The sequence below is a fragment of the Dama dama genome, chromosome 32 (assembly GCF_033118175.1).
Source record: "Dama dama isolate Ldn47 chromosome 32, ASM3311817v1, whole genome shotgun sequence".
NCBI classification, from domain to species: domain Eukaryota; kingdom Metazoa; phylum Chordata; class Mammalia; order Artiodactyla; family Cervidae; genus Dama; species Dama dama.
Window position 1 is genome coordinate 39,798,947 of NC_083712.1, and position 17,289 is coordinate 39,816,235.

General features: G+C 36.0%; 1 protein-coding gene across 2 annotated transcripts in view; it reads left to right on the forward strand.

Annotated features, from left to right (window-relative positions):
* Positions 1-17,289, forward strand: part of ADAM9 (ADAM metallopeptidase domain 9) — an 88,449-nt gene that overhangs the window by 29,541 nt on the left and 41,619 nt on the right. For both annotated transcript variants that reach the window (XR_009691644.1, XM_061134812.1), the window contains exons 7-11: positions 1,439-1,504; positions 2,466-2,537; positions 5,412-5,581; positions 8,386-8,467; positions 8,973-9,106. Coding sequence is in view for 1 of the 2 variants with exons in the window: in XM_061134812.1 (XP_060990795.1) it covers positions 1,439-1,504; positions 2,466-2,537; positions 5,412-5,581; positions 8,386-8,467; positions 8,973-9,106 (524 nt within the window). In the remaining variant the exon portion in view is untranslated. The remainder of the gene's footprint in view (positions 1-1,438; positions 1,505-2,465; positions 2,538-5,411; positions 5,582-8,385; positions 8,468-8,972; positions 9,107-17,289) is intronic.

The following is a 17,289-nucleotide window of genomic DNA, read 5'->3' on the forward strand; positions in this document are numbered from 1 at the left end:
CTTGTTATTACTGTGTTTTTGCCAGCTTTGTGCCAGACATTGTGATGGGTACCAGGGGATAAAAAGATGAGTAATATGTAGTTCCTGCCACCAAGTTGAATACAGTCAGACTTATGTGTTTTGGAAAGGAGGGCTTAAGTCTTAAACAGTAACTATATTTCTTTTTGTCATTGCTCTCTAATAATCCATTACTGTGACTTTGAGAGAGCAGTGGACTTTTTTATGTGAATACCCTTTACACAGACTGGAGCTCTAAAGTGAGAGAGAGGGAGAGACAGAAAGGGAAAGAGAGAGATTGCGTTTTAGGACTTTAATGATCTCAGATGTTTTCCTGGGGCATTCGTGGTATCCGTGTTTTGAGACTTCTTTAGGATTCCTTGGCTCCCTCTTGACAGGGGTCTCTTAACCTGAGCTGTTTCTGGGACCAGAGGAACCTCAGTTGCAGACAAAGGCAGCTCTCTCTATAATGAGATGATGTCTCTGTGCCTCTACAAGAGGCTTGTGCCTCTTCTAGAGTATTTTAATGAACTCATACTAATTTATGGCATTGTTTTCTTCATCTCTTCTGCCATTCATTCTTTTGATTCTTGGATGGTTCTTTTTAAGTTTAGTCATTGGAAAGCACTTAAATATTAGCTCATTCTATGCTTTACATGGGGGCTTCCCAGGTGGCACAGTGGTAAAGAATTTGCCTGCCAGTGCAGGAGATGTAGGAGAACATGGGTTTGATCCCTGCGTCAGGAACAGCCTATGGAGGAGGGCATGTCAGCCCACTCCAGTATTATTGCCTGGGGAATCACATGGACAGAGGAGCCTGACAGGCTACAGTCCATGAGGTTGCAAAGAGTTGGACACAATTGAGTGGCTGAGCATATATGCACAGTTTACATAAGTTTTTGAAAATCACAAAACTAGTCAGTTTTTAAAAGTAGCAACCTTGTATGTCAGTGCAAATTGTAACTCAATAAAACTGGAAGGAAAATAATAAAGGACAAGAACAAGAAAATAAAGTCCAGACCTTGTCCTTCCTTCTCCTTGGGTCATTAGCAGATATTCTTTTTTCCACTCTCGACAGAATAGTAGGGTATCCAATTAAAATATATGTGTATGTATGTATAGTTTTGATATTAGAGAATCAATAATTCATCTTTGGAAACTTGAATAACTCATGTTATCTTTAACTAAAATTTTTCTCAGAGCACTACGAATGGCATATATCACTTTTAAAAACACATGTTTTTTGGCCTTATTGATGTAGGATGTGTTAAAAATCATTTTATGAATTTCCTATCAGACATGAAACAAGTGACTAGAGGCTAGGATAAGATCATTGTGTGTTAAAAATAGGAGTCTTATATGTAGTCGTCTTATATGTAGTCTGAAGAATGTAGTCTTCTAACTTTTTGCTTTCCTTTGTGGTGTTGGTGTTTTTTGACAGAGAAGAAGAGACATCTTGCCACAGACGCGCTATGTAGAGTTGTTCATCGTTGTAGAGAAGGAAAAGGTATGATTGGTGACAGTTTTTCTCCTTTTTCACGAGAAGAAGGTGAGAAGTGAGGATCCCTTGAGGGAAATATGAAGTATATTTGTGTTGATTTTTCTTAAATGACTTTTCCCTGTAATATTCCTACATGATATTCATAATATGTCCAGAACTGAATGTAGCACTGACATTACCTCTACCTTTATTTTTACTGGTGATGTTTTCCCACTGTTTCTTTTGGGTGATTGGCAAAATTAAACTTCTCCCTTCTTAGGAGGGAGCAGAGTTTAGATGATAAGTTTAAAAGGGAGCAGAGGAGAATGGGTCAGCTTAGCATTTACTATTTATTTCATTGTACAGGATAACATAGGACATTTTCCTTATTTATACTTAAGATTGTGCTTTACTCAACTAAGAAAAGTTACGTATTCATTTCAGCATTTACAGGATTATTAATTTTAGATATAACTGCTATATATTTTAACCTATAGATTATTTGAAATGTTTTATCTGACTTCTGCCAGCTTTGCTGTTGCTGTGAACCAAGTTGTTTGCAGAAACTTAACACAACTGACAAGTCGTTTTTTATAATCCGCAGAGGCAGTTTTGAGAATCTATATGGTTTTTTTTTTTTTTTAAAAAAAAACCCTTATTGCATATAGACTGGAAAATAATAAGCCATACTTTTAGGAGATAGAAATATATTCTTATTTGTTCATTATAGGTTCATTAGCCTCAAGTGTAGAAAGAAGCATAAGGCAATGTGAATAAGCATGAACTCTGTCCCAGATAATGTATTAAAGGTTCCAGTAGAATATGATGAACAAGGAATTAAAAAAAAGGAGACTTGAAATATTTTTTCTCATTACTTTCTCCACATAGGTAGAAAATGGTTTAAGTATTTAGATTCTTATCTTGAGATTATAGATTTTTTTTTCTTATATTGCTTTGGTGATCATGAGTATTCTTCTTTGCCTTTCAGTATGATAAGATGGGAAAAAACCAGACTGCAGTGCGAGAAGAGATGATAAGTTTAGCAAACTACTTGGATAGCGTAAGTTTATTTTCTGTCAGCTGGGATTATTCTGTCCTTTCCTCTCACAGCCTCTGAATAGAATTTTAAAATTGTCTGATTTGGGGCTCTGATTATTCTAGAGGATAATTAACTCGGTCTTTTTGGGTTTGCTCTCGAATTTGTTTTGTAACTTTTCTATGTTTAAAAGGAAAGTATAATTTTAGAGAGAGTGAGATTTAGCAAACGAGAGATTTCAAATTAGCATCTACTTTATCTTTAGTGTTGAGGAGAAATTCATCAGTTGATCTAAGAAAGAAAGAAATCTAAGAAGTTTGTTGGAGCCAAATTTGAGGATTATAATCCAGGAAGAACATCTCAGAAAGCTTTGAGAACTGTTTTTCCCATTAGAAGTCAAGGCACAGTTATGTAAGTTTTTTTGAGACAGAGGAATGTGCATTCAGTGAGGTATTATTGACAGTTTACACAGTCCAGAACTAAGTGTCATCAGGGCCCTAGCAAGATCAAGAAGGAATGTTATCTTTAAGGAGTTGCCTTTTTGATGTTAGGAGAATGCTACTGTTTATGGTTGAGCAGGTATTTCTGCTGATGGGGAGGTTTGGTTGATGCCTTATGCAGATAGACAAATGCACAGTGGGGTGAGAGAAGAGGCCAAAGGGCAGAGAAAAATTTTTCTGTGTAAATTTTTCTTGTCTTGCCATAAAATATGACTTTTACTTCACAGTAGATAGACTGAGGTTCTCTGGCACTTATGAAGAGATCTTTGAATTTTTGCTGAGAGACTTATTTTAAATAAGGCTGTCTCCTGCTCTGAAACCATATATGACTCTGTGTGTGAGAGAGATAGAGAGAGGGAGGGATTTGATTTGAAATTTTAGAGTTTATTCATCTAGTGGGAGATATTGAAGAATTAGATACATGTTCCTTTTTAAAGTTTTTATTGGAATATGGTTGATTTATAATGTGTTAGTTTCAGGTATACAACAAAGTAAATCAGTTATACATATACATATATCCACTCTTTTTTTTTCAGATTCTTTTCCTATATAGGCCTTTACAGAGTATTCTATACAATAGGTCCATGTTAGTTTTATATGCAGTGTGTATGTCAGTCCCAATTTCCTAATTTATCCCTCCCCCCCCTTATCCCTTGGTAACCATAAGTTTGATTTCCCCCACCTTACTCTACTTCTGTTTTGTAAATAAGTTAATTTGTACCCTCTTTTTTTGAGTCCACATATAAGAGCATGTATCATACTGAGTGAAGTCAGACGCAGAAAGACAAATGCCATACAGTATCACTTGTATGTGGAATAATTTAATCTCTAATATGAATACCAAACATAATAATGATGATGATGATAGTGATAATGTCCTATTGTACTAAATGTACTAAATAATGTACTCAATACTGACTCAAGTGACATATTTATTAACTCATTTATTCCTCACAGTATCTCTGTGAAATAGAGATGAGTTCCATAAACCTTTATCTGAAACCTTTGGGGTGCATGTCATTAGAATTTTAGATAAGAGTTTAGAAAGGTAATATTGTTCACTATACATTATATGTTCACTATGTATCGATATTACTTTACACCTCCAAAAGGATCCTGGGGTAGCACCTTGTAATCTAACTCATTGATACTTCTATAGTGAAATGTATGACTATTTATATTAAGTGAACTAAAGGTGAACAATAAATAGGCTTGCATTAGTTTAGGGAAAGGTTTGGAACCAAAATATGAAAAGCTTTAAATATCCAGAGTTTGTCAGATTTTGGAATGGAAGATAAAAGGGATTTCAAACCTTTGTTACTTTTGTTTTATGAATGAGGAAACTCAGACCCTCGAAAAGTTAAAGTTCCATTATATTGAAGGAAACATTTTCGATAAAGAGGAATCCTGTTTTTAAGTGGTTGTGTTACTTAATTGTAAGTTCAAAGATATTCTCATATTCTTTACTTTATCATATTACTTTTATTGAAGTGTAGTTGATGTACAATATTATATATATTACAGGGGTACAATATAGTGATTCACAATTTTTAAAGGTTAAACTCCATTTATAGTTATTATATTGAGTGGGCCAAAGGTTCATTTGGGTTTTTTCATACCTGTTTATGAAACGCCTGACAGAACTCTTTGGCCAACTCAATAAAATATTGGCTATTATTCCCTGTGTTGTACAGTATATCCTTGTAACTGATAGTTTGTGTCGCTCAGTCCTGTACCCCCTCCCTTCCTTCTCCCCACTGGTAAGCACTAGTTTGTTCTCTATATCTATGAATCTGTTTCTCTTTTGTTACATTCACTAGTTTGTTGTATATTTTTTAGATTCCACCAAGATGTGATGTTGTTATTTAGTCACTAAGTCGTATCCGCCTCTTTGCGACCCCATGGACTGTAGCCTGCTAGGCTTCCTTGTCCATGGGATTTCTCAGGCAAGAATACTGGAGTGGGTTGCCATATCCTTCTTCAGGGGATCTTCCCGGCCCACACCTCCTACAGTGGCAGGGAGATTCTTTATCACTGAGCCACCAGGGAAGCCCTCCTATAAGTGACACCATACTGTATTTGTCTTTCTCTGTCTGACTTACTGCACTAAGCATAATACACTCCAAGTCCATCCATGCTGTTGTAAATGACAAAATTTCATTATTTATGGTTGAGTAATAGTCCATTGGTGTGTGTGTGTATGTGTGTGAACCCAGTCACCTGTTGACAGATACTTAAGTTGCTTCCAAATCTTGGCTATTGTAAATAATGCTGCTGTGAACATTGGGTTAAACATATCTTTTCAAATTAGTGTTTTTGTTTTTCTCAGATATATACCCAGGAATTGTTCTCATATTCTTTAATAAACTTTGTATATTTTTATTTGTTTTCTTCCCAGATGTACATTATGTTAAATATTCGAATTGTGCTAGTTGGGCTTGAGATTTGGACAAATGAAAATCTGATCAGTATGGCTGGAGGTGCTGGCGACGTGTTGTCAAACTTCGTACAGTGGCGGGAAAAGTTTCTTGTAACACGTCGGAGACATGACAGTGCACAGCTAATTCTGTAAGTGATTTTTCTTAAAGGTACTCTTTATGATATATGGTCAGAATAATAATTTTCGCTTTTTTCCTTTTTTTGCAATCATATTCTCTTAAGGTTTTTGAGCATTCATTTAAATGAGGAAAAAGTTTGCTTTGTAGAATGAGTGCAGTGTGCTAATAAGACCTGTCTCTGTTGAGTCTCTTGTGACATTTATCCCACATCCTCTTCTTCTTTCCTGGGTGCACTTCCTTATTTTATTATGGCATGTTTTCTAGTTTCTTCTTGTGAAGGGATATATTGAAAGAAAAAAGTTCTGACTTCTTTCATGTCAGAAAATGTGCTTTACAATCTTAAAACAGAATTTAAAAATGATCTCTGGTACACCAGAAACAAAATATTATAAATCAACTACACTTTAATTAAAAAAATTTATCTCAATTTGACCTCTGATTATTCTAGTGCTTAAGTAACTCAATCTTTCAGGACTGTGCTTTTTCATTTGTTTTGTACATTTTAAGTTATTTTGTCAGGGCTAACATCTTTGGCATGAAATCTTTTTCCTTCAGAATTTTGAAGGCATGGCCATTGGTCTTTTCACTTCCAGAATTACTGTTGAGAAGCCTTAATTCATTCTTTTTTTTAAAAATCACTTTAGAATGGGTGAATTTTTTTCTACGTAAGTTCTTTCTCAGTACAACTTCACTGAGAAACTTTAATGCATTCTGTTTCTTGTTTTTTAGTATATGCCTTTTTTTTTTTCTTCCTTCTTTGGGAACTTGTAGGATCTTTTCTAGAGGTTCCCAGACCTCTAAATTTTCTTGATGATATGCTTTGGTGTAGGTCTTCTATCACTCATTGTGCTGTGTTCTTAGTGGGTAATTTCAGTCTTGAAACTGTAGTTCTAGGAATTTTTCTCAAATTATTTTGTAAGTGATTTCATCCTCTTTATTTTTACTCTTCATTCCTTCAGGGATTCCTTTTACTCAGCTGTTGAGTTTCTTGTGGTTGTCCTCTAATTTTTTTATCTTTTGTTTCCTTTCTTCTCATTGTCTTTTTGTTATATTTTCTGGGATATTTCCTTAAATTTACCTTCTAAAGTTTTTATTGTGTTTCTCATTTCAGCTATCTTATTTTTAATGTTTAATAGCTGTTTTTGTTTCCCTTAAAATTTTTATGTGGTTAAATTCTTGTTTCATGGTTATAATAGTGTTTTTAAAGTCTCTTTGCCATCCTTCTGATATATTTTAAACATTTTTCTTTTTTCTACATAGCATTTTCATGGTACTATAATAAAACTTAAGCTTATGTGATTAGTTAATACAGATATTTTCCAAAAGCTTATATCAAAACCCTCACTTAAAATATAAAAAAACATTTTATTCTTCTTAGAAATTTTCTGGTTGATAGGCTGACTTTTTGCCAAAAAATATTTTATGTAATAATTTTTCCCTCCTTCAATTTTGAATGGTACCTAAAATAATCTTTTCTGAGGTGAAATTTCCCTTGATTTTATTTTATTTTTTTGTCATATGAGTTAATTTAGAGTAAGGCATTGAGAATGCCTACATGGATTTTTATGACCCCATAACCACAAAAGCTTGATCCTGACATTTTAATTAATTTTTAGTAAAATTGTACCCAGAAGTGTCCTCATACCCCGACAGTGAGTTTGCCCTCTTGTTCACAAAAGACCAAAAGGAACGGATGACAAGCACTCCCTGTGCTTTGCCCAGCCACACCTACCAAGCTGTCTCTCTCTGTTTGGTCTTCGACTGCCATGTTAGAGGTGTTTCTCAGGTATCTGATAATCCCTGATTGGTTGTAGTTGAGAATAGGATACTAAAAAGCCTTTTTTGAAGCATTGAGAACATAAATGTGACTCACTTGGGGCTGATCTGGCTAAAATGTTTCCATGGCAATCCCCTTCTGTCAGTATCAGCCTCTTGTCCTGGCTGGTCACGTGTCCCAGAGAATGGTTATTCATTCATTTAAAAGATGTTTGTTATGTGTATATCCTAGGCCCTTGGTTATGGCAGTGAACAAAAGAGACAATTCTTGCTCTCATGGAATTCATACTGTGTTGAAGGAGATTTATCTTATAAGATAAATAAATATATATATTGGGTCAGCCAAAAATTTCGTTTACGTTTTACCCTAGCAGCTTATAGTATGCTAAAAAATGATAAACTGTAAAGAGGAAAAATAAAGCCGAGAGGGTAGAGGTAGAAATAAATATTGGAGGAGTGAGGTTGAAATTTTAAGTAACATGGTGAGGAAGGCCTCAGTGAAGAGATGACCTTTGTGTAAAGACCTGAAGGAGGTGAGGGAGTGATGGGTGTATACTGGGGAAGGCACAGGGACTAGGTCCTGAGATACAGGTGTGTCTCCGATGTTCAAGCAGCAAACTGGAGACCATTCTTACTCTTTTGTTCTCTGTGCTCCCTGCTCGAAGCCTCCTGTATGAATGTGCCATTGAGTTTGTTATCTGTCTCTTTTCACTAGAATTTTTGAATAAATAAGTATAATGCATTTTAGGAAGGTTTTTCATCTAAAAGGTGGAAAACAAGTTGGTTTGATATATCTAATGTATATCTTCATTTGTCTGAAAAATGAACTTATAATGTCAACTTTCACTCTCTGAAGATAAAAAAGAGATGAGGCTTTAATTGAACTCTGATTTTTAAAGTGCTATTTATCTTTGTCATTTTTCTCCCAGTTTTTATAGGTTTACCAATTAGTTTAAGGTTACCCAAAGAAATAGGAGCAAAGTCTACCTTTTTCTCCTCAAGTACATTTTATAACTTTTCCCTGTTCTTTTCATTTAGGAAAAGAGGGTTTGGTGGGACTGCAGGAATGGCGTTTGTGGGGACAGTCTGTTCAAGGAGCCACGCGGGTGGGATTAATGTGGTACGTTTTCTTTTTGACATCTTTGCATGTCTGCATTATGAAATGTCCAGCAATCGTTTTTTCCTCTCCTAGTCCTTACAACAATATTTTGAGTGTTACAAGGGCCATAGCAGATGTGTTCTTTCCCTAGAGACTGGATTAAGTTTTCTAATACTTATTATGTGATCATTAATGCCTCACTTTTTATGAATTAAGAGACAGAGACTCCATTTGAGGAAATTAAATTAGAACCATGAGCTTGTTTTCCCATCAACCACCATGAATAATCTATTGGTACTCCTGATCTGTTGCTTAAATGGTCTACCTCCGTCATCAGTATGTTAAGTCACACCAGTTTCTTACTAGACTGCAGTGTTTACAATCTGATGTTGGTTGCTTGCTTTATCATGTCAGCTGTCAACATTGTAGTGGTGAATCTCCTTTTGTGAAAAAGTAATTTTAGAAACAAAAAAAAGGTAATCCTTTTTTTCAGAAACCTAATTAATACCTTCCTGTGTTTGGACAGTTTGGGCAGATCCCAGTGGAGAAATTTGCATCCATTGTTGCTCATGAGTTGGGTCATAACCTTGGAATGAGTCATGATGATGGGAGAGATTGTCACTGTGCTGTAAAGAGCTGCATTATGAATTCAGGAGCATCGTGAGTAACTGAATTCTTTTTATTCTTCTTCCTTTTTCTTTTTTAAAACCATTTATTGAACATTTGTTTAATGCTAAAAGTAAACAATGAATGTAGCCCTCATCAGTACTCAAATTTCTGGGAGGAAATGATTTGCCATGTTCTATAAAGCATCAGTATAAATTTTCTTTCATCTGAATGGTTTAAGAACCCTACTGTAATTATTGATTAATTCATCTCATTTAAGTTAATTTAATTTGAAGTATAGTTAATATAATGTGTTAATTTCAAGAGAACAGCAGAGTGATTCACTTGTAGATACATGCATATATGTGTGTGTGTGCTCAGTCCCTTAGTAGTGGCCAACTCTGTGACCCCCTGGACTTAGCCCACTAAGCTCCTAGGACTTAGCCCACTAGGCATATATGAGTGTGTGTGCTCAGTCTCTCAGTAGTGGCCAACTCTGCGACCTCCTGGGACTTAGCCCACTTGTCCATGAGATTTTCCAGGCAAGAATACTGGAGTGAGTTACCATTTCCTTCTCAGGGATCTTCCTGAGTTAGGGATCTAACCCACATTTCCTGTGTTTACCTGCATTGGCAGGTGAATTCTTTACCACTGAACCACAAAGGAAGCTCTGTGCACACACACACACACACACACACACACACACACACACACACACACGCGCATATTCTTTTTCTGATTCTTTTCCATTATGAATTATTGCAAGGTACTGAATATAGCTCCCTGTGCTATATACTAGGTCTTTGTTGTCTACCTGTGTTACATATAATAGTGTGTATATGTTAATTCCAAATTCCTAATTTATTCCTCCCTTCTGCCTTTCCCCTTTGGTAACCATAAATTTGCTTTCTGTCTGTGAATCTGTTTCTGTTTTATAAATAAGTTCATTTGTATCATTGTTTTAGATTTCATATAGATGTGATATATGATATTTGTCTTTCTCTAACTTACATCACTGAATATGATAATCTCTAGGTCCATCCATGTTGCAGCAAATGGCATTATTTCATTTTTTCTTATGGGCTCATGGTATTCTATTATATACGTATATACAATCCGCATAAATACATACACACACACGGCACATCTTTATTCATTTATCTGTCGGTGAGTATTTAGATTGCTTCCATGTCTTGGCTGTTTTAAATAGTGTTGCTATGAACATTGGAATGCATGTGTCTTTTTGAATTAAGAGTTTTCTCCAGATATACATCCAGGAGTGGGATTGATTGCAGGATCATATGGGAGCTCTATTTTTAGTTTTTTTAAGGAATCCTCACGTTGTTTTTCATAATGGTTGCACCAATTTACATTCCCACCAACAGTATAAGAGAGTTTCTTTTTGTTCACACCCTCTCTGATGTTTATTATTTGTAGACTTTTTAATGATTGCCATTCTGACTGGTATGACTCATTGTGGTTTTGATTTGTATCTCTAGTATTTAGCAATATAGCATCTTTTCATGTGCCTGATGGTGATCTGTGTGTCTTCTTTAGAGAAATATCCATTTAAGTCCTCTGCTCATTTTTTGATTAGGCTGTATGGGCTCTTTGTATGTTTTGGAAAGTAATCCCTTGTTGGTTGCATCATTTGCAAATATTTTCTTCCAGTCTGTAGGTTGTCTTTTTGTTTTGTTTATGGTTTCCTTTGCTGTGCAGAGACTTTAAAGTTTATTAGGTCCTACTTGTTTATTTTTTGTTTTTATTTCCATAACCCTAGGAGAAAATCCAAAAAATATTGCTGCAATTTATGTCAACAAGATTTCTGTTCTGTTTTCCACTAAGAGTGTCTGGTTTAATAGTATCTGGTTTTACATTTAGGTTTTTAATCCATTTTGACTTTATTTTTGGTGTTAGAGAATGTTATACAATAGATAGCCAACAGGAATCTGCTGTATGTCTCAGGAAACTCAAACAGGGGCTCTGTATCAACCTAGAGGGGTGGGATTGGGAGGGAGATGGGAGGGAGGCTCAAGAGGGAGGGGATGTATGTACACCTATGGCTGATTCATGTTGAGGTTTGACAGAACAGAGCAAAATTCTGTAAAGCAATTATCCTTCAATTAAAAATAAATAAATTTTAAAATAGAGAATGTTCTGATTTCATTCTTTTACATGTAGCTTTCCAGTTTTCCCAGCACCATTTGTTGAAAAGACTGTCTTTTATCCATTGTATATTCTTGCCTCCTTTATCATACATTAATTGACCATAACTGTGTGGGCTTATTTTTGTGACTTTCTATCCTCTTCCACTGATTTATATGTCTGTTTTTTTGTCAGTACAATACTGTTTTGATGACTGTAGCCTTGTAGCATAGTCTGAAGCCAGGGTTCGTGATTCCTCCGGCTCTGTCCTTCTTTCTCAAGATTGTTTTGGTTATTTGGGGTCTTTGTGTTTTCATACAAATTAAAATTTTTTTTTGTTCTAGTTCTATGAAAAATGCCATTGATCATTTGATAGGAATTGCATTGAATCTGTAGTTTGCTTTGGGGATTATGGTCATTTTAGCAATACTGATTCTTCCAATCCAAGAACGTGGTATATCTTTCCATTTGTTTGTGTCATCTTCAATTTCTTTCATCAGTGTCTTATTTTCAGGGTACAGGTCTTTTGCCTTTTTAGGTAGACTTATTCCTAGATATTTTATTCTTTTTGATGAAGATGGTAAATGAGATTGTTCATTTAATTTCACTTTTTGATATTTTGTTGTTAGTGTATAGAAATGCAACAGATTTCTGTGTGTTAATTTTGTATCTAGTAACTTTACCAAATTCATTGATGAGCTGTTGTAATTTTCTGGTAGTGTCTTTAGGATTTTCTGTTTATAGAATCATGTCATCTGCAAAGAGTGACAGTTTTATTTCTCTTTCAATTTGAATTCCTTTTACTTCTTTTTCTTCTCTGATTGCTATGGCTAGGATTTCCAAAACTATGTTGAATGAAAGTGGTGAGAGTGGGCATCCTTGTTTTGTTCCTGAGCTTACAGAAAATGCTTTCAACTTTTCACTATTGGGATATTAGCTGTGGATTTATCATAATACGGCCTTTATTATGTTGAAGTATATTCCCTCTTTGCCCACTTTCTGAAGAGTTTTTGTCAAAAATGCATGTTGAATTTCATCAAAAGCTTTTCCTGCATCTATGGAGATGATCGTATGGTTTTTATTCTTCAATTTGCTAGTGTGATGTGTGGCCCATTTAAAAAAATTGGGTCATTTGTATTTTTGTGGGAGAGCTGGATTTCTCATGAATACAAATCATGTCTTTCCTCAGGGTATGCGGACAGCTGTCACCTTAATAGGGGATAGGACTGGAGATGGGGGTTCTGGAGCTAGAGCTGGGTATTTGATGGCACTTCCTCTCTGCTCAGTGGCCAATATTGCCTTGTTGAAGGTGGGGTTTGGTCCCGAGTTGCCAGAGTACAAGTGCTGAGGGTTGGGTCTTAGCCTGCTCTCTTCCCTTTATATGTGTGCTATCCCCCCTCTCAGCACCAGTACCCTCTCCCCAGAGGGGAGTAGTATTTGGGCAAGAAGGGCTGATGTGGACACTTGGCATGGGTCTGGGCATGAGCTGTGGCCATCCAACCACAGAAAGAGATCCACAAACAAAGGCAGTTTTGTTTCTTTCCTAGTATGTATGTCTTTCATTTCCTTTTTTATTGCATTAGATAGGACTGTCAATTTTGCCTGATACTAATTTACCTTCCACAGATTTTCTTTTTTGGTTGAGTTAATAGTATGTATTTTCTGTTTCTCTACTTTGGACTTTTCTTTATTCTTATGTTTTAGATATATGCTTCTAAACAACCTACATTTAGGTCTTGTTTTATAATCCAGCCTGGAAATATGTTTCTTAACTGAATCATTTAATCTGCTTATGTTTAATATGATTACTAATGTACTATATTATGCAAATGTAGATGCCATTGATTATGATACCCTTACAGCATACCACTTAGAATGAAAAATGCCAATTAAATTAATACAAATTGTAAGATGAATTCAGAGTATTTTAAATGTTTAAAGAATATATTTTAGAAAAACACATCAAATTTGCTGTGTTATGGCTGTCGATTTTAGTTCCCTGCCCAAATTTTCAAGCTTCTCATTTTTGTCTCTGACCAAAGTGTGCAGAGATTTTCTTTTTGGGTGGTTATTGTTTGATAATTCTAGTATCTGGAGACTTTATTGAGTTTGTCTGGTTTTTTCTCATAGTGTCTTTTCATTTTTTTCATAGTTGTTCTCATAATATCTTGTGTCTTCGTGTTATGTTTTAATAATTCATTGGACATTGTATTTGAACAGGTTTTTGTAAGAATAATTTGAGAAGTAAGATTATGTTGTCCTTAGTGTATTAAATCTCCTTTTTGAGGACAGATTTCCCACCTTCTACTTCCTATGCTATTTAATGAACATTAGTTGACTGTTAGAAGTTGGGCCTTATAAAGTTTTTTTATTTAAAAATTTGTTTTTATTTTATGTTGGAGTACAGTTGTCTAACATAGGCCTTTAGTTTTGATGCTAGAGTTTTCCCAGATAATTAGCTGAAGCCACCTCTGTTTAAAAGGTAGACAATCTAACTTTTGTAATGTGATTTTTATTATTTAAGATATTTGAGAGACCTGGTAGTATCCTCCTTACACACTGCACTTAGATGCCTGGTCGTATGAGTGGTGGTCTTCCTGGGTGGTGTCTTTTCTAGAGACAGGTCTTTCTTAACTCTGCCCTTCAGTATTATCAGAAAGCCTCCATAATCAGAGTGCTTTTTTTTTTTTTTTTTAATTAAAAAGAAATTTTTTTTCCCTCTGTCCACACTGTGTGACATGTGAGATCTTAGTTCCCTGACCAGGGATCAAACCCATGTCCCCTGCATTGGAAATGCAAAGTCTTAACCACTGGACTGACAGGGAAGTCTCCAGATTGCTCTGGGAAAAAAAAAAAATCTGAGTGCCATCACTTAGACTTCCTTCTTAGGACTTCCTATTCCTAGGCTATGGGGATTAGGATGGTAGTGGTGGAATTGTGTTCTGGTTGTTTCCAGATTAGTCATAGAGAGAATGTTCTAAATGATAGTTGATTTTGGTGGGTCATACATTGATAGACCACTTCCATCCCTTCTACCTTCTTTTGCATCAGTTTTGTAAAACTTGCCTCAATATGACTGAAGAGATGCAGAGATGCTTTAGATTAGTTTCTTAGTACCCAGAGGTGATAGAGAGAGAGTAGGAATGCTTTAATTGGTATTCAACCCAAGAAAGAGGAAGCTCATCTTATTACTCTTGGCTGCGGCCAAGGATGGCTAGGGAAAAGCATATCTTTGTTTTATTATCCAAAGTGTTCATGAAGGCCAACATGGAGATGTTTGTTGTTATCTTGGTTTACTAAACTGCGTAAGAAGTGGTGAAGATTTTGTGATCCTTCTCAGTACTATAGTCAACTTCTTTGTGTATGAAACAGATTTTTATGTAGATTGCTTTATAATCACACAAATAAAACATTGTTTCTGTGAGAAAATGTGTCCCAAGGACTGAATAACAAGTTTATTTCAAGAATAATCTGTTTAGAAGTGGTGAACTCTGTAGATTAAAATTAGGGACTCACATATAGGAAATATACACATGTCTGCACAATTCCTGTGACTATTAGCTAATTAATATATTCTTAGATTATTGAAGAATGTAGGAATATTCATTGTTGCAGGCACTATGTTGCAGGCAGTTGTATTAACCGTATAAAGAACAGTAATAGGAAATAAAAATAATAAGAATAAAAAAACGACTGTTTACAATTGAAGTCTTGCTTGTTTATCAGATAATTATCTTATGCTCTAGTTTGACATTTCTACTTGACATCCGTTAGACTCACACTCTTGTTGCTTCTAAAACCTGCTCCGCCCCATCTTCTCTGTGTCAATTAGTAATAATGCCTTCTTTCTAGTTGTTGCCTCCTGTGAGATTTTCCTGCCTAGCATAGCCAACCTGGTGATCTTATTAAGACATAAATCAGATCACGTGGTTCCTGCTTCATGCTTTTCATTGTGTCACTCCCCTGCCTTATTTCACTCATCGTAGATAGTCAGATTCATGCATTGGCCTCTTCCCACCTTTCTGATTGTACCCCTCACTGCCTTACTCCATTCCAACCGTACTGGCTTCCTTATTTGATCCTTGAGCATAGCAGGCAGATTTCTCCCTTAGGGCTTTTGCACTTGCTATTTCTTCTCCCTCTAATGTTCTTCACTCCAAAAGCCAGTTTTCACTCAGTTGTCCCAGTGTTTGAAGCACTTGTCCTGACAGCTCTTTGAAAACTCTACTCTGATCACTCTGCCCCCAACAAAGTCCATCCCCTTTACCTGCTCACCTTTTCCCCCAGCAGCACATATCTTCTAATGTATTATTGAATTTATTTACCCATTGTGTTTATAGTCTGTCTCACTCAGTAGAATGTCACCTTCACAGGGGTGGGGATTTTATTTTTGGCCTGCTTTGTTTACTGTTTTCTCCCTTGCACAAAGAAGAGTGTCTTGTACATAATAGATATTCCACAAATATTTGTTGAAGGTATAGATATTGTTCAAAAGGACTCTTCCTCCTCACAATGTTCTTAAGCAGAGAGTAGCAAGAAAAAGAAGAATATGGAAAACAAGTGTTTTCATTATTGTGGGAAATCTTGTGCTAGGTCTTTACCTCCTGTGTAACTGCTTTCCAGTCCTAAGAGCCAAGAGCCAGGACTGAATACTTCTGGGAGGCTCTGGTCTGGTTAGCAAGGGAAGAGTTTGCCAAGAGGACAAGGTCTCCCAAGAAAGGATCTGTTTCTTTGATTCCCTGGATATGCAGAAGACATGGAATCAACAGGAATGCCTTCTCAGTTGTTACCATGTAACACAGTTCTCTTCCCCACAGCTGCTTTTGGCACCATTGCTCAAACCAATGAAAAGGAGATTCTTTCTGGGCACCAAATGCCTATGATAAACTTTTAATATGACTTGGATTCCTCAAAGGTTCTTGTTATAGATGAGTGTGTTTCCCACTAGTCTTCAAAGTGAAAATAGCCAATGGGACTATCTAAAAATACTGTTATTGAGTAAAACAATAACTAAAAGAACTCCAGCAACACATAGAAACACATCAAAATTGAATTTATATAAATATCACATGGGACTTCCCTGGTGGCTCAGTGGAAAGAATCTGCCTGCCAACAGTGCAGGAGATGCGGGTTCAGTCCCTGGGTCGGGAAGATACCCTGGAGGAGGAAATGACAACCCACTCCAGTATTCTTGCCTGGAAAGTCCATGGACAGAGGATTCTGGTGGGCTAGAGTCCATGGGGTTGCAAAAGAGTAAGACACAACTTAGTAACTAAACAACAACAAAGTAAATATATAGTTCAAATTGGACCATTTCTAGAAGCCCGTCTAGCCTTCAGAGTATTAACTACAACTCTTAGAAGTTACCATCAGAGGCAATTAAACCTCAAACTGTAGCTGAAATTCTGCGCCAGTGCTTGCTGCTTCTCTGTGACAGTAGTGTGTGTGCTTCCTCACTGGGTGTTCACATTATTGTCACATAGCTCCTGGTGTTAGCGAGGGACACACAGGAATGTCACTCAGTGGGGTGACAAGAGGGTGGGGAAAGAGAACTCGCTTTGCATTTTTGAAGGAACTTTTACTGTGGAAGATAAACTTAACTCTAGATAGGACTAGATAATTTTTGAGCAAACTCTGGGAGATAGTGAATGACAGGGAAGCCTGGAGTGCTGCAGTTCATGGGGTCAAATAGAGCTGGACCCAACTTAGTGACTGAACAACAACAATTTTTGAGGTCTCTTCTGATGATGAGATTTATGATTTTGTATTTTCTGTATCTTCTGCCATTTTATTTATTTTTTTTGGTCACACTACATAGCTTGCAGGGTCTTAGTTCCCTCATCAGGGATTGAAACTAAGTACTTAGCAGTGAAAGTGTTAAGTGAAAAGGGTTAAGTCCTAAACACTGGACTTTCAGGGAATTCCATCTGCCATTTTATTTACTTCTTTTTTTGCAAGTAGTCAGTTTCTTTTTTTTTTTTTAATAATTTTTATTTATTTATTTATTTTTGGCTGTGCTGGGTCTTTTTTATTGTGGGGGCTTTTCTCTGGTTGTAATGAGCAGGGCCTACTCTCTAGTTCCAATGCACAGG